The sequence below is a fragment of the Salvelinus fontinalis genome, chromosome 5, assembly GCF_029448725.1.
Source record: "Salvelinus fontinalis isolate EN_2023a chromosome 5, ASM2944872v1, whole genome shotgun sequence".
Lineage (NCBI taxonomy): Eukaryota > Metazoa > Chordata > Actinopteri > Salmoniformes > Salmonidae > Salvelinus > Salvelinus fontinalis.
The window spans coordinates 11,791,782-11,817,195 of NC_074669.1; the positions used below are offsets into that span (position 1 = coordinate 11,791,782).

At 42.6% G+C, this 25,414-nt stretch overlaps 2 protein-coding genes across 4 annotated transcripts in view; one reads left to right on the forward strand and one right to left on the reverse strand.

The window, feature by feature from the left end:
* The first annotated feature begins 7,502 nt into the window (after positions 1-7,502).
* LOC129855111 (Krueppel-like factor 9) lies at positions 7,503-12,835 on the forward strand. The gene is made up of 2 exons (XM_055922450.1): positions 7,503-7,886; positions 10,962-12,835. Exons 1-2 carry the CDS (start codon positions 7,544-7,546, stop codon positions 11,183-11,185), a joined length of 567 nt encoding a protein of 188 aa, XP_055778425.1. The 5' UTR covers positions 7,503-7,543; the 3' UTR covers positions 11,186-12,835.
* The window catches only part of LOC129855110 (ral guanine nucleotide dissociation stimulator-like 1), a 32,145-nt gene continuing 19,050 nt past the window's right edge, over positions 12,320-25,414 (reverse strand). For all 3 annotated transcript variants that reach the window (XM_055922449.1, XM_055922448.1, XM_055922447.1), the window contains exons 11-17: positions 25,365-25,397; positions 25,125-25,246; positions 22,749-22,838; positions 22,316-22,499; positions 21,840-22,088; positions 21,610-21,724; positions 12,320-21,505 (exon numbers count right to left, since the gene is read on the reverse strand). In XM_055922449.1, the coding sequence (XP_055778424.1) occupies positions 21,318-21,505; positions 21,610-21,724; positions 21,840-22,088; positions 22,316-22,499; positions 22,749-22,838; positions 25,125-25,246; positions 25,365-25,397 (981 nt within the window). In that variant the 3' untranslated portion in view covers positions 12,320-21,317. The remainder of the gene's footprint in view (positions 21,506-21,609; positions 21,725-21,839; positions 22,089-22,315; positions 22,500-22,748; positions 22,839-25,124; positions 25,247-25,364; positions 25,398-25,414) is intronic.

Here is a 25,414-nt window from a genome sequence, read left to right on the forward strand (position 1 = left end):
CCACATGCATGTGTATGTATATGTCTGCAGAATGTGTATGTGGTGCAAGGCATATACACACACACACACACACACACACACACACACACACACACACACACACACACACACACACACACACACACACACACACACACACACACACACACACACACACAGAGAGAGAGAGAGGCATAATCATTTGCCATCAGATTCTTTCCAAGAGACAGGACAGGCATGATGGAGGACAGTGTTCCTCTGTGGCCTTGTAGTAGTAGTTAGCAGGCTGGCCCTGTTACACATGGATAAGACTACACTCGTCTGGCTTTACACTTTGCTGAGCCTGGCCTTTCATCTAACTGGAGAGGTGGTTGGATAAAGTTCTCAGCTAATAAAACGTCTTGACCAAATGTGTTTTTTTTCACTCTGCAGTTTGTTTGTGAGTAGGCCACAAACACCTAAGTTATGGCTACAGTGTTTGAATAGACTAGCCTGTGTATTGCTGTTATTTCAATTGTATCACTAATCTAAACTTCTACACTTTTCCCACAACCTTGGGATGCCAACCTCCCTCTGTGTAGCACAGACACATCTCCGGTCAATGTTAACATTTCAGTCTATAACACAGTTCATGTACTGTATGTCACATTTAGTATCACCTGGTCAGAAAGTAATCCTTGTCATAGCCAAGTCGGGTACTGTATGTATGAACAGGTAGACAAGATACTGAGGCATTCAGCTCACTATTCAGTACAGTACATCATCCCAGGGTGTGCACCATGCCCTGGTTATAGGAACGTATAGGAAATTCCTCTCTGGGTTTTACTGTTCCTGTCTGAAGAGCTATCAGTCAAGAAGGCTCAGGCCTGCAGGGGAAACAGAGAGGAACAGAGATAGAAGATGAGAAACTGTCCAGAACAGAGGATTATACAAGACACATGATTTTCATAAAGAGACAGGCAGGGTGGATGTGGAGATACGCTTCTGAGCCCTGAAGACCTATGTTGCTGGACAGGAGGAGATGGACAAGGCCACAGTAGCCTACAGTACAGGACAACATTACTGCCCAGTCTGACCATTCACAAACAGCAGCTAGCTATTATGAGGGCCCAGTGCGGTGTTTGTTTGCCTTAATGATTTACCTAACTGAAGAAATACCTGTGAACATGTTATTCTGTCTGAGTTGACAGTGTCTGTGTCTCATTCAGCAGAAGCAGAAAGAGAGGTCATGCAGAAAGCGAGGCCTTCTGGTCATGAACAGTGATTAAATTGGGAACTCAGAGGTGGAGGAGCCCTATTGGGGGGGGGGAGTTGGATTAGGGTTGAGCCATGCTCACTGTCATCTGCCATGTCTCTCCACACTTTCTTCATTTCCTAAACCCTAGCCATAACTCTAACCCTAGCTTCATGTCCACACCCTGGCTCAACCCTAACACTGGCCATAACCAGAACACTTAACCTAGCTTCATGTCCACATCCTGGCTCAACCCTAACACTGGCCATAACCAGAACACTTAACCTAGCTTCATGTCCACATCCTGGCTCAACCCTAACACTGGCCATAACCAGAACACTTAACCTAGCTTCATGTCCACACCCTGGCTCAACTCTAACACTGGCCATAACCAGAACACTTAACCTAGCTTTATGTCCACACCCTGGCTCAACTCTAACACTGGCCATAACTTTAACGCTGGTTTATTGTACCCTTTTCCTACTTTTCATGCCAAGGTGCAGGGGCCTGGCTCCAGGTAGCTCAGGCTCAATTTAACCACCGGTCATGAGTAATACTGCAAGTTATCATTGATTAGAGTTATTGCCTGAATGAGAAGGACAACCAGCCAGGGGATACTGACGGTACTGAAAGTCTGACTAAGGCCTAAATTCCATCAGATCAAGCATTAACCGGCAATAGCCGACACCCACATAGCTGATGTTTTGACAGGTGTAATTGCGTTGGAGCTGTCAAATCAGTGAGCAGCTGCTCTTCTGATCATTGTCACGAAGCCACACCTGTCCCACTCACATTAGAAGTTCAGAACAAGAGAGTGTTGGCTATATAGAAATAATGATGCTCAAATAATAAATCATTAAACTCCATAATGAGGATTTCTAATAGCCTAATCAAGGTGTAGATTACATCTCACATTCCCGTATGAAATTTTGTAAACAAGGCTGCATGGGATGTTTCTCACAGCCATATTCGCTTTAGGTATAGGGGAGAATGGGGTAAGTTGAGCCAAAGGAGTAAGCTGAGCCCCCCTTGTTTCTAGGAAACCATACACAAAATGTATAATGTGACCAAATATTTAGGAAGAGGTCACCATTTCCTGAAGTCTGTGAAGGAAGAACCCACATGGAAAAAGTGGAAAGCAAGTTAAGTCCCAAAAATGGATTTCCACCAAGTAAAATTACTGTATTTTGTTAGAGGTTTAATGATGCTTGTATCTAAACAAAATTAGATTATTTTAATATTGTTCTATAAGCTTCAATATGAGGTCCTAAACCTAGCATGAAAGTGCATTATTGTAGCTGTGTGGGCTAACATAGTCAAAATGATTGCCTTGGGGTAAGTTGAGCCAATGGCAATGGGTTTTAAGTTAAGCTAATGGGTTTTAAGTTAAGCTGGGATATGAGGTAACAACAGGGTCTGGCCTATGCTAAAAGTGTTTAAAAAACGTACAAAGGGTTAAGCTTGTACTAAAATATGCTTAAAATTATTAAAAAACTATTGTGATTGTGTTGAACTGTGTTTGAGAAATAAAGATAGACATGGTTTTAAAAGGAAGTGGTACAAAATGTGTCAACTTACCCCACTCTCCCCCAATGCTAGGGGCCCCTTGTGGATTTGACAGCTCTAATGCAGTTCCACCTCTGACAAAACAAAACAACCTTTATGTGGTTGTCGGCTAGCTCGGATCTGATCAAATCTAGCTCTAAATCAACAACGGCTTGGGTCACTTACTAGTAGTCCTCTGTGCATTCAACGACCATATAGTACAAGGTTGCATTCTGTTTATTAAAATACTTTGGTTCACTCTCAAGCTGTGGTTATAAAGTGCTGTCAGGCAAAACACATGAAGATACTCACCGAAATAGGCATTTGCAGGCCTACAGAGCCGTTCACAGAGCTTTGGGGGGATATTTATTTTCTTTAACAACACAATCACTGATCACACATTGTAAGAAAGCTAGTGCCAGTGACTTCTAGGTCTACTAACTAGAGATTATTAAAATCAGGGGGAAGTGTGGCGATCAGCTGATCATAGCGAATGATGATGTTAATCTTCTAGCTAGCTAGATATCTATGCTATCGAAACAAACTCGTTTTTACTGCTCCTGGCATCTAGTTTTACAAAGCCACCTGATCCCGCGAGCTTGATAGCGAAGCGTGAGTCAGTCTGGTATTTACGTCGCTGACTAAACTCCACTCCATGGTGAAGGGAGTTTCTGATGAACTGGAGCAGAGACAAAGATGTGAATATAATGACACCCTAACAATTAGATTCGTTGTCCACTCCTGACTATTCCTCTTTCTTTAGATTGGTGGATACATCTCGTTATTTTTATACTTTTTTGAATATTCGATGGGGGGTGTTGACATCAACCACCTGTATTCAATGGAGATGTTATGCTACTAGCCTCATGCCATAAATATGCATAGCCATCTTGAGAAAACTTTCTCAAAGTTTGCCGGGATGCCAAGTGTCCTACTTATATCAGTACACTCTTAACAACCTAAGTAAGTATTACAGAACTTCTATTCAACCAAATAAACCTCATGTAGCAAATAAGCCATAACATTTTTTGTTGACCAAATTCGACACTCTCTCATTGATCTCTATATAAAAATTCCTTGTTTGGTGAGCTCTCATTGACCTCCATACAAAAACTCCTCGCTTGGTGAGCTCTCATTGACCTCTATACAAAAACTCCTCGCTTGGTGAGCGCTCATTGACCTCTATACAAAAACTCCTTGTTTGGTGAGCTCTCATTGACCTCTATACAAAAACTCCTCGCTTGGTGAGCTCTCATTGACCTCTATACAAAAACTCCTCGCTTGGTGAGCTCTCATTGACCTCTATACAAAAACTCCTCGCTTGGTGAGCTCTCATTGACCTCTATACAAAAACTCCTCGCTTGGTGAGCTCTCATTGACTTCCATACAAAGCTCCTCGCTTGGTGAGCTCTCATTGACTTCCATACAAAGCTCCTCGCTTGGTGAGCTCTCATTGACCTCTTTACAAAACCCCCTCGTTTGGCTCATTGACCTCTATACAAAAACTCCTCGCTTGGTGAGCTCTCATTGACCTCTATACAAAAACTTCTCGCTTGGTGAGCTCTCATTGACTTCCATACAAAACTCCTCGCTTGGTGAGCTCTCATTGACTTCCATACAAAACTCCTCGCTTGGTGAGCTCTCATTAAGCTCTATACAAAACCCCCTCGTTTGAGGAGCTCTCAATGCCACCTGCTGGAGAAGACAGATTTTTGGCCCAGTTATACCCCCCACTTAGCCTCTTACTCTCTAGCAGAGACCAGGCTTTGATGAATTCAGCTCAGACATCGATTCGCCCAAGATCAATACAAGAAAATTAGAATGATGCAACGCTTACCTTGTACCTACGTTTGTCCTCTAATTGAGTGCCTTTCTTTGTTTGCTGAAATCCATACTTTTTCCAAAAACATTAATCAAATACAATCACCTTCCTTGTTGAGATTCAAATGGCACACGCGCATTTGCTCTGAGTTACCATCTAAGAGCAACAGCAATCAGGGGCAGACTGGGACAAAAAAAATTCTCTGGCATTTTAGCCACACCAGCCCACCTCACCACGCATGTGACACATAACATAGGCAGTACACTGTACCAGTGACTAATGAAAAACATAGCCTTCCACCTTTTTTAACCAGCTCATGTAAAAACACAGATACAACTCACCACTATAACTGTGCCTCTGTTACCTCCTTGTTGTGCAGTCTGACTCTGTATCTTCTCTGCTGTCACTCCTAAGTGTAAATTGCTATTACATATAAAGCCAACATATTAAGGAACTGTCAGTATATCCGCGTCTCTATGTTTTCTTCCTACATTCACTCACCACTGAGCTGTCTCTGCTAAGCCTAGCATCCTTTCCCACGGCACTGTACAAGAAGACCATGACACGCCCCCCCCCCCACCCCCACATCCGAAGGGTTAATTACTATTACATATATAGAGACAAAATTTTAAAACAGTCAAATATTAAAACTCTCGCTCTGTTCTCCCGACCTCCACTGCACTTGACTACTGCAGCAGCAGCAGCTGAGCTGTCTGTGGTGCTAAGCCTAGCATCACTGGGACCAGAAGACTAGGGGGCCACACTGTCTGTGGTGCTAAGCCTAGCATCACTGGGACCAGAAGACTAGGGGGGCACACTGTCTGTGGTGCTAAGCCTAGCATCACTGGGACCAGAAGACTAGGGGGCCACACTGTCTGTGGTGCTAAGCCTAGCATCACTGGGACCAGAAGACCAGGGGGCCACAATGTCTGTGGTGCTAGCATCACTGGGACCAGAAGACTAGGGGGCCACACTGTCTGTGGTGCTAAGCCTAGCATCACTGGGACCAGAAGACTAGGGGGCCACACTGTCTGTGGTGCTAAGCCTAGCATCACTGGGACCAGAAGACTAGGGGGCCACACTGTCTGTGGTGCTAAGCCTAGCATCACTGGGACCAGAAGACTAGGGGGCCACACTGTCTGTGGTGCTAAGCCTTGCATCACTGGGACCAGAAGACCAGGGGGCCACACTGTCTGTGCTGAGCCCAGCTATCTCCAAGAGTAACACTTTATTTAAGGATCCATAATAAACAGGCATTTATAAGGCAGTTACAAACCGTTTGCTCATTATTTATTAATCATTACTCCCACATTTGTAAATGTTAGTAAGCTGGTTATTCACACATGTATATATATTTCCTTAAGCCCCCTGGTTTGTGTGCTTATTCTTTACCAGTTACTGAAGGAATGTCTACCAATGGCATGTCCATCTTTTTGTGCAAAATTTCACTGGTTACTAAAACATGTATAAAGTATTTATAACATGTAAATAGCACTCACTTTAGGGAATGCAAAAATACTTTACTAATGAGTAGTAAATTGTTTGTTAATGTGGGGGTAATGATTAATAAATGGTGAACACACAATTTATAAATGCCTTATAAATGGTTTATTACAGACCCTTAAAATAAAGTGTTTCACATCCTAGTTGTGAATGAATTAACACATATATTAGACAAAGAAGAAAATCACTGAATAAATGTTATATATACACTGAACAAAAATATAAATGCAACATACAACAATGTTAAAGATTTTACTGAGTTACAGTTCATAAAAGGAAATCAGTCAATTGAAATAAATTCATCAGGCCCTGATCTATGGGTTTCACATGACTGGACAGGGGGAGTTTTTTCCCCACAAAAGGGCTTTATTACAGACAGAAATACTCCTCAGCATCCCCCCAGCCCTCCTCAGACAATCCCGCAGGTGAAGAAACCGGATGTGGAGGTCCTGGCTGGCGTGTTTACACTTGGTCTGCGGTTGTGAGGCCGGTTGGACGTACCGCCAAATTCTCTAAAACGATATTGGAGGTGGCTTATGGTAAACAAATGAACAGTCAATTCTCTGGCAACAGCTCTGGTGGACATTCATGCAGTCAGCATTCCAATTGCATGTTCCCGCAAAACTTGAGATATCTGTGGCATTGTGTTGTGTGACAAAACTGCACATTTTAGAATGGCCTTTTATTGTCCCCCGCACAGTGTGCTGTGTAATGATCATGCTGTTTAATCAGTTTCTTGAAATGCGGTGGATGGATTATCTTGGCAAAGGAGAAAATGCACATTGAGCAATTATTATGCATTAATTCAGTGTTTTGTTGAAAAATATGATGACTTGCATTTAATAAAAAGCAGCCCGAAATGCCAGATGGTCTGATCCCTTTTTAGCCCAGCGGGCCTGTCTAACTTGGGTTTTTTGCTCAAAATTATCATTATCTGGCTAATAATGGAGGCCTCATGGAAAAGAATGGGCTGGTGTGTTAGAAATGCCAGGGTCGATTTTTTGTCCCAGTCAGACCCTGCTTGATCCACATTTGGTGCAATGTGTGAGAAATTGAGGAAGGTTGACATTGTTGGTTTATTGCACAAGTGATAGATTTTGTATTAGTTTGTCCAGTGCCATTTAAGAAACTAGACATTAATTGTGGAGGCAGTGAAAAGATTTTTGGATCTCCAGGACTTCACGGTCTAAACATTACGGGGAATATTGAATGATGTCTCCCTCTTTCATGCTCTTGAAGCTGTGTAAAGATCTGAGTATACATTTGAATCCGACTGAAAGAGTACATTTTAGTTTTTTGTTTACTTGTGGAAATTAGGAGTATGTTTTTCCCCCTTCCCAGATTATTTATGATAGTTGCAGTGTTCCCCCCATCCAGTAGGTGGCGGCATGCACATCTAACGTATGTTTGAGGGACCAACATAGTCCCATAGAAGAAGAAGAAATAGAAGATTCAACATCATGGCCGTTGCCGGGGTTATTGATGAGCATGGAAGGTTTCAGCCTATGTTGGCCTTGCAGGATTATAGTAGTTCTTCAATTGGAGGAATTGATACAGACATCAACATCTCATGCGGGGAAAGCGGCTACCACACGATGTCCGATTCCACCAATCCAACCCCAAATTCTACACCGACGCCTGTATCCATACTCGCGCGCATATCGCTCATGCCAGGTGGTGAGCGACACGGATTATCGCACTCTCCAATTGTTAAAAAGAAGCGACATGTTTGTACGTTTGATGGCTGTGTCAGGGCCTACGGAAAATTGTCTCACCTGAAGTCGCATATAAGGACACATACAGGTATGTGCAAAGCTTAGCAGTACGTTTACATGCTGACCACACCGGCCTGGATGCGTGCGCGAGTTTTGCTAAATAAATGTACACATACATGTTATTCAATCATTTCATCCAAACTGCTCGCACGAGTCAATGATCGTCTGTGTAGCCAAGAGCTAAAGTAGAACTTGGTTCTATTTTAAACGCTTGATGTGTGCTGCAAATCCTGTCTCTCCCATCTCATTGTTTTTTAGGAACATATTCCAATGCGGGTGATTTGAAAGATAAAGGTCCACACTTAGGGTTGCCAACTTTTTCACTACCAAATAACGGACAAAATGTGGCGTGCCAGTGCACGGTGCCACGGCGGCGTGGGTATGGTGTTGTGTGAATGAATATACAGTATATTCTTATTCAATTGGAAAGGAAATGCATTTTTATATTCCATTTGGTCTATAACTTTACTAAAACTGTATCATTATGTAAACTTGTGACTAAACCTCAAAATAAATTATCAAAGAAATCACAATTAAGACCTTTCAAACATTTCAAATGGAAAAGAGGGGCATGAGTCACCCACCAAGTCTTTTTCCATTGATATTTTTTTGCTGCTCTTGACTGATTCAAGCAGTTTTGCATAGCCAAAGAGAACCCTTACATGACAAGTCACAGTTCACAGATATTTGAAGTGAATATTTGATCAGCTCTGTGCTGCATCTTTTTCTTGAGTGTGATCATGTAATGGTCATCAGAGAAAATCCTCTCTACAAAGACATTTGAGCCTGGCACACTGAGGACAAATGAAACAATTCTGAACACGTTGATCAAGTTGGTTTTTCCTAGGTTTTGGAAAACTGCCACCTACTTCTCACTGGTGGATTTTGTGGTATCCTGTCTGGATTTCTTCCCGGATAGCACTAAACTCTTCATAGAGTTGGTCCATACTGACTGTCTCTGTCATTTTGAGGCCAATCACCACCTGTTCCAGGTCAGTGAAGGAGAGCTCCTCATAGAGGCCGATCGGTTTCAGTTTCAACATTACATTTCCTGGTGAGAAATCAAACCACTTGTCAATGTATGTAATGACAGTGTCATAGAACGTAAGTCCTGTTGCTACTTGGACATTTGTGCTGACACTTGTTTGTCCATCAGCTGCTTGGTCTGGTATCCAGAAAAACTGTCCTGTTTCCACTGAAGCATTTTCATTTTGGACTTCCTCTTAAACATCTGTGATGCGGAGTGTTGTTTCCTCCAGGTTTTTTTACACGTTGGACAGAAACACACCCTACGTTGTGTAAAAAGCACAGATAAATCTCAGCAGCTTCCGTTTTTTTCTTCATACTTAAAAGTACTCTTAAGTGCCACAGGACAGGTCTCCCCAAGGGACCTGAAGTACGAAGTAAGAGCTGGCCAGCTTTGCAGGAGACGATCGACAGCTGGGTGAAGAGAGAGCCACCGTGTGCAAACATGTCGCAGAATTTCACACCACTCAATGTCTCAACAAAGGCAAAAAATGCACGCAGTTCCTCTCTTCAGGAAGCAGATACTGAGAAGTGGCTGTAGATCTTTAAAACAATTGCCTCAATATCCACTGACAGCTGATCGCAGGCATTATGAGCTATGTGAGCTGGGCAATTAGCTTTCAGAATGCGATTGTTGGCATTGCTCAATAACTGGTAAACGGAGTGGTGTTTTCCAAAGTTGACATTGGCATTCTCTGCTGCATAGACTGGGATGTGTGTAATATCCAGTTCATGCTTTTCCAGACACATCAAGCTCTGATGAACTATGTCATTTGTAGTTTCATCACTGTCTTTATAAAAGTCAAGTAACTTGCACTGCACTCCGTCAGACAGAGAGAAATATCTCACACACACTGGAGACATGTTTCTCTTTCCCTTGTTGGAGGCGTCACTGAGAAATACACGAGCTCACCTTCGGTCAGGGACAGATCTTCCAAAATATCCCACACAGTCTTTGGTCCTAAAACATTCATTGGAATCATCTCAGCTTTCGTTCTTCCCAAGTGCATCTTCTTCACAACATTTGAGTCGTGAAACAAAGCACCGTTGAGTTTAACAAGACAGTCGGTTCTGTTGTAGCTGAGTCCGTGTTTAACTGTATGGTACACATACGAGGCTGTGATTTGTCATTTTCCACAGTAGACGTCACGAAGAATGTGCCGATATTGCTAGCACGTTTAGCTAGCATGGCCTTCTTGTGCACTTATGTGGATGCATGCTGAGTTAGGTCATTCTCCCCTCCATGGCCAATTTGAGAATTCCCGATGGCATAAAGTACAGAAAGCTTTCGTCGAGTCACCACTTAACCCACATCTTTTTTGCTTCCCATTGTTTGTTGTAGTAGCTGCACAGTCTTTTTTCAGGTTTATCCATATTTCCTTGACATGCCAAACTGACCGAACAACAACAAATTACTTTGCAGAAATTGGCGCATTTACGCTATACTGTGATTGGATGAATATACGGGACAAGGGAGGTCCTGTATGAGACAAACCAATTTAGCCCAATATAAGGGATTCCCGGCTAATACGGGACCGTTGGCAAACCTATCCACGCTCCAGTCCCGTTGGTTGCCAACGGCCATATAAAATCCACAGAAGAAAGCAACTAAAGGAGGAGAGATTACTAAAAACTGACTAGGCTTCCCCTTTTATCTGTTCATTAATTGTCAAAGTAGAGAACACAATTTTGTTTGACTCAAAGTTGGGCAAAATTATATAAAGATCCAGCAAAAAAGAGGAAATTGTACAAGCTAGCTAGCTAAATGTCCATGAATGCTTCAGATATTTTGACCTGTCCCCAAATCAATATAGTGTGTTCAGAGTTAGTTTTGCTATTTAAACCTCCGTGTCCTGATCACGTATGGTGTGGATGGACAGAATCAACATGCGCCCAATGGTGGACGCGGGCGCGCCTGGTCTAGTCAGCATGTTGGCCTCCATTGGTCATCTATTAGCCTACAGTCCAATGTAATGGATGACCGAGCAATCGAGGCTATGCTTACCATGTGTGTGCATCGCATAGAGTAGCAAGTATGTTGGTTGTGAATAATAACTGTTTCTTCATCCCATCCCAGGTGAGAAGCCCTACAACTGCTCCTGGCCCGACTGTGACAAGAAGTTCTCCCGTTCTGATGAACAAATCCGCCATCTGCGGACTCACACGGGCGAGAAACAGTTCCAGTGCCCACTGTGTGCCATGCGCTTCATGCGAAGCGACCACCTGCTTAAGCATGCCCGCCGCCACCCTGGCTTCGAACCATCCATGATCAGCCACAAGGGCAACCCAATAATGGACTAAAGGAGCCTAACTGTACTCCTTATAGTCCAAGGACATTACATGCTGTTTAAAGGCAAATTGGCTCTGGAAGCCAAAACAGCCAAATACTCAATCTAAACGTGAATTGATTCTCAATACGGTTCTAGAAACATAAATCACTTTATTTTCATTTCACAAATACTCACTGTTAACTGGTTTTAACAGTTGCAGCTGACAGTCACTTTTTCAGTGACAACACGTTTGTGGTGTCCTTCTGTTTACACACAGGTGTTCGGAGACAGATTGCTAATGGACACAGGTAGTCCACTCAGTCTTCTGTCTTTTCCGTAAACAAGCACTAACATAGAAATAAGGCTGTGTGGGAACCCTAACCCTATGTAATTGAACTGTGAGTCATGATCAAGGGCTACCATAAAGGGGGGGAGGTAGGGCCTTGGGTGTATTCATTAGTCCGATTTAATAGACAAATGTTTGGTATGTTGCAAAACATTTTGCAACAGTTTACTCCAAACAGAAAATGTTTTGAAATGAAAACAAGTTTCTGTTGGACAAATTCAGGTAGGCCCCTTCCTGTTTGGTTGTGTTTAGTTCCTGGAGTAAATGGTAACCGTTGCAAAACATTTTGCAACAGACCAAACGTTTTGCAATTGAATCTGACTAATGGTTGGACTCCTGGTCAGACCAATGGATCTCCACTGGAAGCAAAGGTGCGGGATAGCAGAGGAAGAGGTTCTGTAGCTATGCCCTGGTCCCAGATCTGTCTTAAGACAACTCCTTTGACTATTGTCATGATGCCATACATTCATGTTTGGCTTGACAAGGACCACACGTGGCACAGGAGAGTTGGCTAAATCACACATACAGATGGGACCAGGCTACTGTAGCCTACTTCACTCAGCCTGTCTCAGATAACTCATCTTGTATTATTGATGATCAATACCCACTGGTTAGGTTTCGTTCATGCTAAGATAATAGATCATGTTTAAGTTTTGTACGTTTTATAGCTTTTGGTATAGTGGAGATAATAGTAAGATTACTGTGGATAGCAATTGTTTATGGAACAGTTCTTATATTTGGTAAACTTACTCCTGGTACTGTACTATAGATATGTTAAACCGTTTGTGTGTTAAACTGAGCTGAGATCAATAATGGCACTAAGTTTTTTAATGATTTATTTTATCCCTTTGGTGCAATTTTCACAAGTATGTTGTACATTTTCACAACGCTTTGTACCAAACTCAAAAAAGATCATTAAAAAGGCAGTTTCACAAGTCTTAGCACATTATTCGATTGACTAAGTACAACGCAATCATACAGTCCGTTTTTCATCTAGAAATACATGTTCATATGAAGTAATTGCCTTTCACAATGCAATGCTCACATTACTTTTGATATGATTGTCTTCTCATTTGTTTAAATACATTTAATTGACTTAATCAGACTGCTCTTAATTGATAATCACTTTACCATTTGGTAAACCTATATAATGGTTTGTCTGCAACATTTTGAGAATAATGAATGTATGTTTAAGGTATGAACATAAAGTATGATATACTGTAATGTAATATTATGAATGATTTTACTTCAGTAAGTTCAAATAAATCTGATATTAAGATCAGATGTATTGTATCTAATGCATCCCCTATACAGTAAACATGTATCCAAAATGAAGTTGCTGGGGTCTTTGTGTGGTGTTTCAAACTGCTTTCTAATATTGCATTGGCCAACACAGTACTGTAATACCGTAACATATGCAATTTACGTAGCAGAAGTTTTTAACCAAAGCAACAAGTGAGTCCACACATTATTGTAGGTGACCCCAGTGAGAATTGAACCCACCACTCTGCTGTTGCTAGTGCCATGCTCTTACTACGTAACCCACACAGGACCACTAAAATACATGACCACAATACAGGTGGAAGGTGTATGATCGACACCCCCATGAGAGTACCACCCTACTCCAGGTCATGAATGAGGCAAGCAATGACGTCAATCCAGACCTATGACAGGCTTGGATTCGCCTTGCCAAAACGTTTTTTCCTCAGGTGCATGAACAACGAGCATGTTACAGAAGCGAATTATGTCGATGAGAACCTATGGCCAAATGCTCAAGACAGACTTGATTCAAACTAGTGCCTGCTAAATGTCATGTTTCTTTCATTTGATAATTATATCTGAAACATTGATTTCTAAAATAAATGTATTGATCGTGAGATGTTTTCAATGATCACACATGGGATAGAAAGATTCATTTAACATTGATAGTGCGAGTATTGACAAATGTGAATTGTAATTTACTGTTCTGTAGAAGATTATTCAAAAGGGCAATTTGTACATTTACAGTGTACAAAACATTAGGAACACCTGCTCTTTTTAAGGCAGACTGACCAAGTGAAAGCTATGAACCCTTATTGATGTCACTTGTTAAATCCACTTCAATCTGAATCCGTGTAGGAGAGGAGACATGCTAAATAAGGGTTTTTAAGCCATGAGACATGAACAGTGTATGTGTGCCATTCAGGGGGTGAATAGGTAAGACAAGATTTAAGTGCCTTTGAATGTGGTATGGTAGCAGCACCGGTTTGAGTGCATCAAGAACTGCAACGCTGCTGGGTTTCACACAACAGTTTCCAGTGTGTATCAAGCAACCCAGTATCACAGATTGTGACACACACAAATTGCTTATTGGAAACGTGGGAAAGTATTTTTTTGTGTGCAGTACACGATTTTGTATACAGTGCATTACAATCACAGATAAAGACAGTCGGTTAACTTCTTATGGCTGGGGGCAGTATTGAGTAGCTTGGATGAATAAGGTGCCCAGAGTAAACTGCCTGCTCCTCAGTCCCAGTTGCTAATATATGTATAGTATTAGTATATTTGGATAGAAAACACTCTGAAGTTTCTAAAACTGTTTGAATGATGTCTGTGAGTATAACAGAACTCATATGGCAGGCAAAACCCTGAGAAAAAATCCAACCAGGAAGTGGGAAATCTGAGATTGGTCGATTTTCAACTCAGCCCCTATTGATGATACAGTGGGATATTGGTCATGTTACACTTCCTAAGGCTTCCACTAGATGTCAACCGTCTTTAGAAATTTGTTTAAGGCTTCTACTGTAAAGGGGGGCTGAATGAGAGGGAATTGAGTCAGAAGTCTGGCAGAGTGCCAGGAGCTGGTCATGCGCATTCACATAAGAGGTAGCTCCCATTCCATTTGCTTTTTCTGAAGACAAAGAAATTCTCCGGTTGGAACATTATTGAAGATTTATGTTAAAAACATCCTAAAGATTGATTCTATACATCATTTGACATGTTTCTACGGACTGTAACGGAACTTTTTGACATTTCGCCTGCAACTAGTGAACGCGCTTCGTGAGTTTTGATTTGTTTACCAAGCGCGCTAACAAAAGTAGCTATTTGGACATAAATGATGGACATTATCGAACAAATCAAACATTTATTGTGGAACTGGGATTCCTGAGAGTGCATTCTCATGAAGATCATCAAAGGTAAGTGAATATTTATAATGTTATTTCTGACTTCTGTTGACTGCACAATATATATTTTTGTCTTGATTGGGCTCTGAGCGCCGACCTCAGATTATTGCATGGTTTGCTTTTTCCGTAAAGCTTTTTTGAAATCTGACACAGCGGTTGCATTAAGGAGAAGTGGATCTAAAATTCCATGTATAACACTTGTATCTTTGATCAACGTTTATTATGAGTATTTCTGGAAATTGATGTGGCTCTCTGCAAAATCACTGGATGTTTTTGGAACTACTGATCATAACGCACCAATGTATACTGAGATTTTTTGATATAAATATGAACATTACCGAACAAAACATACATAAATTGTGTAACATATAGTCCTATGAGTGTCATCTGATAAAGATCATCAAAGGTTAGTGATTAATTTTATCTCTATTTCTGCTTTTTGTGACTCCTGTCTTTGGCTGGAAAAATGTCTGTGTTTTTCTGTGATTTGGCGGTGACCTAACATAATCGTTTGTGGTGCTTTCGCTGTAAAGTCTTTTTGAAATCGGACACTGGTGGGATTAACAACAAGATTACCTTTAAAATGGTATAAGATACTTGTATGTTTGAGGAATTTTAATTATGAGATTTCTGTTGTTTGAATTTGGCGCCCTGCACTTTCACTGGCTGTTGTCATATGGATCCCGTTAACGGGATCGCAGCCATAAGAAGTTTTAAGACAGAAACGATAGGAGGGTGGTTGGTTGGGGAGAATGGGTGGGCGTTAACAAAGGTTGTGTGTTCGAATCTCATCATGATGAACTTCACAGGGTGGTGAAAGTGCAAGGTGATGAGCTTGATGTGACTTTCCAATAAATATCGAGGGTCTTATTCTGGTGACATGATCATCGATGCTGGGCTGCTGTTTGACAAATAAAACTACATCTCACTCTTTTGTCCATAATAATCTAATGTAGACTATACTGCACCCTGCTGGCTAGAGTGCACATGCCAATACCAGAGTGGGCACATTTTTGGTGAGAAAACCATCAGTAGAGTTGAACGTGATGGAAACCCATTTAACTTGTTTTTTTTTTTATTCGGTACATGGGAATTTAACGGCAAAAAGGTATTTAAGTGCACTACATCATCACGCACAGCCTTTTATATGAAACAAGTCAATTTGATGGAATCACATCTCTGGTGGGAAAATGCGCATTTTGTTTTTATGCAGATTTGAGAAAATTCACATGAAAATCTGTCATCCATTGAATGGAAACCTAGCTATTGTATCACTAATTAATGGTAAAGAAATGACCAAGTAGATAGTAATAACCCATTTATGCTACTTGTTTGTACCAGAATAATAATTGGAAGTATCGTTCAACTCCGTAAATCTTATAAGTTGTTAAAGGGTCGAACAAATAAACGACATCATAGTAATGATCATTTATTTAGGTAGAGAATTTTGGCAGTGAAGACACACACAGAAACTGAGTTCATGAGAGAAAATTCACAAGTGTTGCATGAGAATCAACACAGGGAGAATCGACCACAGTACATCTTGCCCAGCATTTAGTACTGAATGACCAATAACAGACCAGTACACTGCTCAGTGAGATGGCCAGAATGTCAGTTTTAGAGAATGAGCGTTATAGTAATAACCAGTGTGATGGAGAGAATAGGTATGAAACATAGGAGTGTATATGGTAGGGACCACAGTAGGGACCGGTTTCACTGTGTGGGTTAGACAGGTGGGGTGGAGGTGTTAATGCTGGTTAGGCAGTGTGTGGGAGCCGGTATCTGTGGGATTCCGTTAAAAGGGGGGTGAGTGTCGGTGTGTAGAGGCCTAGGCACAGGAGGAACTGAATTAGTGTCAGTGTGGGCTCGTGTGAAAATCTAATTAAAATCGTTTGTGACAAACTATTGGGGGGGAGTGTTTGGGTGAGGCTCGGTGCACAGGGAGCTGGCTGTTCAGAATGTTGTAGATAGAATGCCTATTCTGAATGACAGTCTGTTCTGCACAGTACATTTCTAACTGAACATCCTGTAAAAGGCTCGGCACACTTTACAGTTTATGCAAACGGAGTATAACTCCGTACGTGAATGTCGTTTTTTGTCACAAAATGTGTGGCTCTGTGTAGTATGTAGGCCTGTCCACGTTGCTTGCTACGCAGATGTTCTCCACTCAAAGTTTAAAACGGAATGTATTATTTCTTGCGCCACACTGGTTGAAATGGAACCAGAAACATAGATTTTGTTCCTCTTTCGGCACAAAGTTCACAAAATAATTAACTTGACATCTATCAATTTAAACTGCTGTAAGAAATAAGCACCAGTGCTGCTATAAAGTGAGTAAAGAGGTGAAAGGCTGTTTATTAACTGCACATTCTCTAAGCTCTATGGAAGAATTTGTAACTAGAATTGTAAGAAATTTACTTTAAAACAGCAACATTCTCTCCGCTGCCAAGAAGGAGGCTCTAAAATGTTCTTGCTCAGGGCCCCGACTACATTCAGCCGCGTCGACAGGTCGAAAGCGCCCACAGCCACCACCTAATGCCCCCCTTTTTTAATAGATTTAGAAAAAAAAATGTACTACCCCCTTTTTCGATTTTGTCTCATCGCTGCAACTCCCCAACGGGCTCGGGAGAGGCGAAGGTGGAGTCATGCGTCCTCCGAAACATGACCTGCCTAACCGCGCTCTTTAACACCCGCCAGCTTAACCCGGAAGCCAGCCGCACCAATGTGTCGGATGAAACATCGTTCAAATGACGACGGGGTCAGCCTGCAGGCACGCCACAAGGAGCCGCTTAGGCGTGATGGGCCATGTAAAGCCGGGGGGGCCAAACCCTCGCTTAACCCGGACGACGCTGGGCCAATTGTGCGCCGTCCTATGGGACTTCCGGCCCCGGCCAGTTGTGGCACAGCCCAGGAATGAACCCAGATCTGTAGTAATGCTTCTAGCACTGCGATGCAGTGCTTTAGACCACTACGCCACTCGGGAGGCCCTAAGCCACTTTTTGATCCAGAAAACCCCCTCATTATTTAATTACAAATCTGATTATTTCACATTGGGAAGATGTGGGAAGCTAAAAGGCTAGCTTGCTTGCTGTTTTTAAACAACCAACTAGCAGGCACAAAATTAAGTAATGTAAATGTAGCTATTTTTCAAACATGCAGTTTTAATTTTTTCTTATTAACTCAGTGGTGATGTTTTCAACGTGATTCTTCTTTGCTTTACTACAAATGGGAAGACGACAAGAAAATATCTGCTATCGCACACTTGTGAATGTTGCTATTCGCGGGTCTAGGAACACATGGACCGGCGAGGGTATCATGTTACCAAAAGGTGCGCATTGCTCCAGAAAATCTGACTCTACCCAAGAGTACACACACAGTAAATGATAGAGTGATCTGTGGATAGACCTTAACGCTGCACCGTCCTGAATAAGCCCCAGTACTCATGAATGTAATGTGCAAACACTAAGCATTAAGAATGGGAGAGTGTCCCTCTGTCACGATTCCAAATGCATCACAGCAAATCTGGCACTGGCTTTTTTCTGACATCTGAATTCACATATTTAAAAACATTGTCTTCCATTACCCTCTTCAAGTTTTCCCCTTAAAAAAAAACACAGAAGAGAAACAAAACGACACTTAACTTTGTTCAGCGGTGAAAAGGAGAGGAGCAGATGACTGATGGCAGATGGCTGTTCGCCTACTAATCTCACGGCAACCCCCCCTCCAGGTCGGATCACTACTGTGTTTCCTTTTCTGTCTCCCTCTCCTCCAACTCTACCCACTCATCCCCTACCCAGATGCTAATGTGCCGTCTCAATCTTCACTCTCTCTCCCACTACTTTCTTCTCTTCTATCCTATACATTTCTCCCTTCTAATCTTCGACCCTATTCTCCTCACTTTTCGCATCCTATGACTTGCGATATCCACTTTTCTCGCGGCCGGCTCGGCCTTCCTCTCCTGCTCCGTGGCTGAGTGACTTATTGCGAGGTTACAGAACAGGGCTACGGGCAGCTGAGCGAAAATGGAGGAAAACTAAAATGACCAATCATCATTTTACTTCCTCCTCTTCCTCTGTATCCGCTGCTAAGGCCACTTTATATCACTCAAAATTGTACGTTTCTGCCTTTAACCCTAGGAAACTCCTTTTCCACCTTCTCCCTCAATACCCCACCCCCTCCCTCCATTTTTGCGTACGACTTTGTCAACCACTTTGAAAAGAAGATTGACGACATCCGCTCCTCATTCATTCAGCCACCAGTCCACTGGTCCCACTCACACAGAACTACCCTACGCCTTGACCTTTTTCTCCCCTCTCTCCAGATGAAATCCTGAGACTAGTGAGGTCCGGCAGCCCGACAATCTACCCACTCGTCCCCATCACCACCTCCTTTCTCCAGACAATTTATATTCCTCACTTCAATCATCAACTCATCCCTGACCACTGGCTGTATTCCCCTTTGACTTCAAAATGCCCAGAGTCGCTACCCTCCTCTAGAAACCAACACTATGTAAAACATTTTTTTACCGGTATCCCTTCTTTCTTTTATTTCTAAAACAATTGAGCGTGCCGTCTCTGACCAACTCTCTTGCTCAGAACGATCTTATTGAACCAACCAGTCAGGCTTCAAGACTGGTCACGCCACCGAGAATGCTCTCCTCTGTGTCATGGAGGCTTGCCGCACTGCCAACGCTGACTCTCTCAGTTCTCATCTTCCTAGATCTATTCGCTGCCTTAGACACCGTGAACCATCAGATCGTCCTCTCCACCATCTCAAGGCTACGCATCTCAGGCTCTGCACACTCCTGGATTGCATCCTATCTGGCAGGTCGCTCCTACCAGATGGAGTGGAGAGGATCTGTGTCTGCACCACATACTCTCACTACTGGTGTCCCCCAGGGCTCAGTTTTAGGCCCTCTCTTTTCTTTTTACACCAAGTCACTCAGCTCTGTCATTTCCTCACATGGTCTCTCCTATTATTGCTATGCGGATGACACTCAACAATTTCTGACACCCATGTGGCGACACGCATCTCTGCGTGCCTGGCAGATATCTCAGCATGGATGTCAGACCCCCACCTCAACTCGCTGTTGGCTGGGATCTCTGCTTGTGCCATCAAACCCCTGCAACTTATCCAGAATCCTGCAGCCTGCCTGGTGTTCAATCTTCCCATGTCCGCAAGCTCCACTGGCTGCCAGTCAAAGCTTGCATCCACTACAAGCCCATGATACTTGCCTACGGAGCAGCAAGAGGAACTACCCCTCCCTACCTTCAGGCTCTGCTCAAAACCTACACCCCAATCCAAGTACTCCGTTCTGCCATCTCTGGTCTCTTGGCCCTCCCACCCCTACGGGAGGGCAGCTCCTGCTCATTCCAGTCCAAGCTCTTCTCTGTAATGGCACCACAATGTTTGAACCAGCTTCCTCCTGAAGCTAGGACAGCAGAGTCCCTGCCCATCTTCCAAAAACATCTAAAACCCTACCTCTTCAAAGAGTATCTTAAATAATCCCCCTCCCCCACAATATATTACCTTTCATAAACTAACACTCCCCCCCACTTGCTCTGACTTTTCTGATAGCTACTTTATACAGGAAAAATGTACTTACTATGACTGTGATATGTGGTTGTCCCACCTAGCTATCTTAAGATGAATGCACTTACTGTACATTTCTCTGGATAAGAGCATCTACTAAATGACTAAAATGTCAATGTCACTCATTCCACCTACTTCCCACCTCCTGACATCACCTAGCCACTAACAAGTGCATCTCTATTAGGACTGCTAATCACTGCGTCAGGCAGCGCAATCCGGGCCGCACAGAGACCCATCCTATTTGTCACTACACTCTAAAGGTGAGATAGGACAGCTAAACAATATCAAAAGGACAAAAACTTGTTAAAACCAAGTAGTAACCTATCAGAATGCCTCTATACTGGCATTCATCACACAGCTAACAATGAGAGGTGCAGTCCCGCGAGGTACACACAGTGCACACTATGAAATAATGGAAACAAAGAAGGCATCACACAGCTCCTGTCAATCAATCACACAGATTAACACCGACACAGGAGCCGATCATTCATCACCGTTAATAAAGGCAACAGGACATCTCAGTCTCGCTCTCTGTCCAGGCTCCCATCTCCCTCTAATAGGAAACATACAGGCTCCACAGGAAAGAAAAGAGTCGATCAAAAAAGCTCAATACTGATGGGGGCTGGAGTCACTCTTCCTACCTGTGCAAAACCTCTTCATGTGGAGAGGAGGGACGACGACTGTCTCGCTCTGCCACAGACATCTATATGGCACCACTGTCCCACTACACATCCATAATAGTCCATAGGGGTTTGGGGGAAGTGCCAGAAAGGGAAGGCCACAGGCTGCTACTGAAAGGGATGCTGGGAGAGGGAGCACTAAGAGATGGGGGTCTGATTAGGGAAAGGGGATGTTGGAATAGAGAATTCAGAGTCTAAACTCATTGACTTCAATTCGTTCCCCCATGTCTGGTCCTTTTCACTCTCCCACCACCACTCCCAGCCCATCCAGTCGGATGTCCGAAAATGTATGCACTCACTACTGTAAGTCACTCTGGATAAGAGTGCCTGCTACATGACAAAAAATTAAATGGTTCCCTCCAGGCATAGTGCCCCTGGGGGTCACAGGGTGACCTTGCAGAGGCGCAGCGACAGGCTAGAGCGCTGCTGGGCGCGGGGGAATGTGGAGGCGTAGCGACTTCTCAGTTGGACCGACCGCCCAGCAGTGCCTCGCACACGCAGCAGGAAGTCAAAGTTGGCTGAGGTGTTCATGGCGTAAAACACATTGGCGGTGTCTGGAATCACCAGCTCTGGAAAAGGAAGGATTTTCCCCACAATATCACAAGTCAGTAATTACAAATGAGAGTATAAAAGACAGTGTGTGATATTTGAGTGACAGGGAGAATATTTGTACCTCTTTCGTCAGAGATGACCTGCACCAGCTCGTATCCCTCCCCAGGCTCACTCTCCAGGTTGTGTTTGGCCACGGCTCTAGAGATCACTGCTGGAGTCTTATCCTGACTCGTCAACTGGGGAGGGAACAACACCATGTACCAATCAAAAACCACTTTAAAGGGTTCCATACATTTATTCAAAATGTCTTGGCCATCTGAATCAAAGTACTAATCTCCTGCTGAGCCATACCATGATGCTCTTGTAGAGGTTGCCATTGCCCTGTTCCAGGCTGACTCTGATGATGCAGGCGTCCTGAGCCTGGGTGTTGTAGGCAGGGGGCAGGGGAGAGGAGGGGGACATGGGTGTCAGGGAGTCCAAGCGATGGTGTATGCAGAGTGGGCCAGGGAGGAAGGGTGAGGCCGGGGTCACAGGAACACTGGCTAAGGACAAGGTAGTGTCCATGGAGTGGAGAGAAATGCAATAGCAAGACTCGGACACCTGGACACAAACAGATACATTAGTTAGCACACATACAGACTCAATGCTGACATAATTACAACAACTAGTTTATACCTAGAATTATTTACACATGATATGAAAACAAAATGTGACAATACAGAACAAAGTAAATGAAAAATATGGAGTGTGTAAATCCCTCACCAACTTAGCTCGTAAAATATACTTGAAGTAATATAACAATAGGGGAGTGGGTGTTATTGCTTTACCTTGTTCTGCTGTGCATCTGAAGTGTGTTTAGGTGTCATGCCTAGGCCCTCGCTGTCTGAAGGGCTGGAGTCACTGGACGACACACTGGCTGAGTCCATGCTCTCCCCTGAGCTGCCAGTAGGGGGCGACCGAGGTGTTTCCCTCACTGGGGAACAGCCTGCTGAGTCTGCTCCTTGGAACAGTCTGGTGACAGAGGGAAAATGGTCAGGTTAAAAAAAAAGAGCAAATGGGTCAGATAGATCTAACATCACACTGATATAACTGTTTTCTGTTAAAACATAACAAATATTATGTCAAAGGCTAAGGTTCCAAATCTGATAGTCCTAGGAATTCTACAACAATACAATGTCTATATTTCAGGGTAGATTTCTTGTAAATCTAAATGTAAAGTACAGTATCCTTCATTTTTTAATTCCTCCAGTGTGTACTTACAGACTGAGTCTCTTAACCATGCTCTTGCGAAGTTTGGGTAAGGTTGGACTGCTGTCTCCCACTCCTTCAATGTCACAAGACATAGCATGGCTGCAGGAGATGAACAGAGAATAATTATGACATCACTGCTACCAGCCTATTTAGCCTCAGCATAATGAATCAAACAATCAGAATGAAAGAGAGCAAAGCATAGAGAGAGAGCAAAACACCAGTCTCAATGTCAACAGTGAAGAGGCGACTCCGGGATGGTGGCCTTCTAGGCAAAGTTCCTCTGTCCAGTGTCTATGTTCTTTTGCCCATTTTAATCTTTTCTTTTTAGCAGCCAGTCTGATGACTTTTTCTTTGAGACTCTGCCTAGAAGGCCAGCCTCTCGGAGTCACCTCTTCACTGTTAACGTTGAGACTGGACTGGTGCACTTCACAAAATAAATGGCTTCATGAGGCTGGAAAATTATGTGGATAAACTGAAGTAACATCAGTCAGACATCAGTCAGGAAGTTAAAGCTTGGTCGCAAATGGGTCTTCCAAATGGACAATGACCCCAAGCATGCTTCCAAAGTTGTGTCAAAATGGCTTAAGGACAACAAAGTCAAGGTGTTGGAGTGGCCATCACAAAGCCCTGATCTCAATCCCATAGAAAAATTGTGGGTAGAACTGAAAAAGCGTGTGCGAGCAAGGAGGCCTACAAAGCTGACTCAGTTACACCAGCTCTGTCAGGAGGAATGTGCGAAAATTCACCCAACGTATTGTGGAAAGCTTGTGGAAGGCTACCTGAAACGTTTGACCCAAGTTAAAAAATGTATAGGCAATGTTACCAAATACTAATTGAGTGCATGTAAACTTCTGACCCACTGGGAATGTGATGAAAGAAATACAAGCTGAAATAAATAATTCTCTCTACTATTATTCTGACATTTCACATTCTTAAAATAAAGTGGTGATCCTAACTGGGCTAAGACAGGGAATTTTTACTAGGATTAAATGTCAGGAATTGTGAAACACACACACACGCATGTGCATGCACACACACACACACTGCCTTCAGAATGTATTCATACCACTTGACTAATTCCACACTGCTGTGTGACAGCCTGAATTTAAAATTTAAAATACCCCAAAACATGTTTGTTTTTTATTTTAGCAAATTTATTTAAAATGAAATGCAGAAATATCTAATTCACGTAAGTATTCACACCCCTGTGTCAATTATTTGTAGAAGCACCTTTGGCTGTGATTACAGCTGTGATTCTTTCTGGGTAAGTCTCTAAGAGCTTTCCACACCTGGATTGTGCAATATTTGACTATTATTAGTTTCAAAATTCTTCAAGCTCTGTCAAATTGGTTGTTGATCATTGCTAGACAACTATTGTCAAGGATTTTCAGGTAGATTTAAGTCAAAAAACTAACTAGGCCACTCAGAAACATCCAGGGTAGATTTAGCCTTTTGTTTCAGGTTATTGTTATTGGATTTGCCCCAAACATAACTTTTTGTCCTGAAAACAAAGTGTTATTTGCGTCGCCGATTTTTTTTGCAGTATTATTTTAGTGCCTTGTTGAAAACAGGATGCACGTTTTGAAATATTTGTATTATGTACAGGCTTCCTTTTCACTCTGTCAATGATTTTAGTATTGTGGACTAGCTACAATGTTGTTGATCCATCCTATCACAGCCATTAAACTCTGTAAATGTTTTAAAGTCACAATTGGCCTCATTGTGAAATCCATGAGTGATTTCCTTCCTCTCAGGCAACTGAGTTAGGAAGGATGCCTGTAGCGTTGTAGTGACTGGGTGTATTGATACACCATCCAAAGAGTAATTGATAACGTCACCATGCTCAAAGGGATATTCAATGTCTGCTTATTTGAAAAAGATTTACCCATCTACCAATAGGTGCCCTTCTTTGCGAGGCATTGGAAAACCTCCCTGGTCTTTGCGGTTGTATCTGTGTTTGAAATTCATAGTTTGACTGAGGGACCTTACAGATAATTGTATTTTTGGGGGTACAGAGATGAGGTAGTCATTCAAAAATCATGTTAAACACTATTATTGAACACAGAGTGAGTCCATGCAACTTATTATGTGACTTGTTAAGCAAATCTTTACTGCTGAACTTATTTAGGCTATCCATAACAAAGGGGTTGAATACTTATTGACTCAAGACACTAAAGGTTTTCATTTTTAATTAATTTGTAAACATTTCTAAAAACATAATTCTACATTGACATTACGGGTTTTGTGTGTAGGCCAGTGACAAAAAAAATAAAATGTGCAATTTAATCCATTTTAAATTCAACAAAATGTGGAAAAAGTCAAGGGTTATTAACACTTTCTGAAGGCACTGTGTACATATAGCGTGAATGATGATGTTGTTTGTACCTCTCCACCTCGCTGTGTTGAGGCTGGTTCTTGAACCAGCGCAGGAAGGCATCATCAGCACTAAGACAGTAGCTGTTACACGCAGACTGCAGCAGCTTGATCTGAGCTATCACCTCAAACTCCTGAATAAGAGAGTCAGAGAGAGATCAAGGTCAGTCATATCAATAAAGCTGACTACTAACAATGACTTGTTTCCTTTACCTAATTAGTGGTTTAGAACAGGTTAAAAATGAGACTCACCCTTCGCCTCTTCTCAAAGTTGATTAGCCCCCCCTGCAGACATCACAAAC

Coding starts and splice junctions, on each gene's coding strand:
- LOC129855111 (XM_055922450.1), top strand. CDS start 7,544: ATGGCCGTTGCCGGGGTTATTGATGAGCATGGAAGGTTTCAGCCTATG. Junction 7,887..10,961: donor GCATATAAGGACACATACAG/GTATGTGCAAAG, acceptor ATCCCATCCCAG/GTGAGAAGCCCTACAACTGC.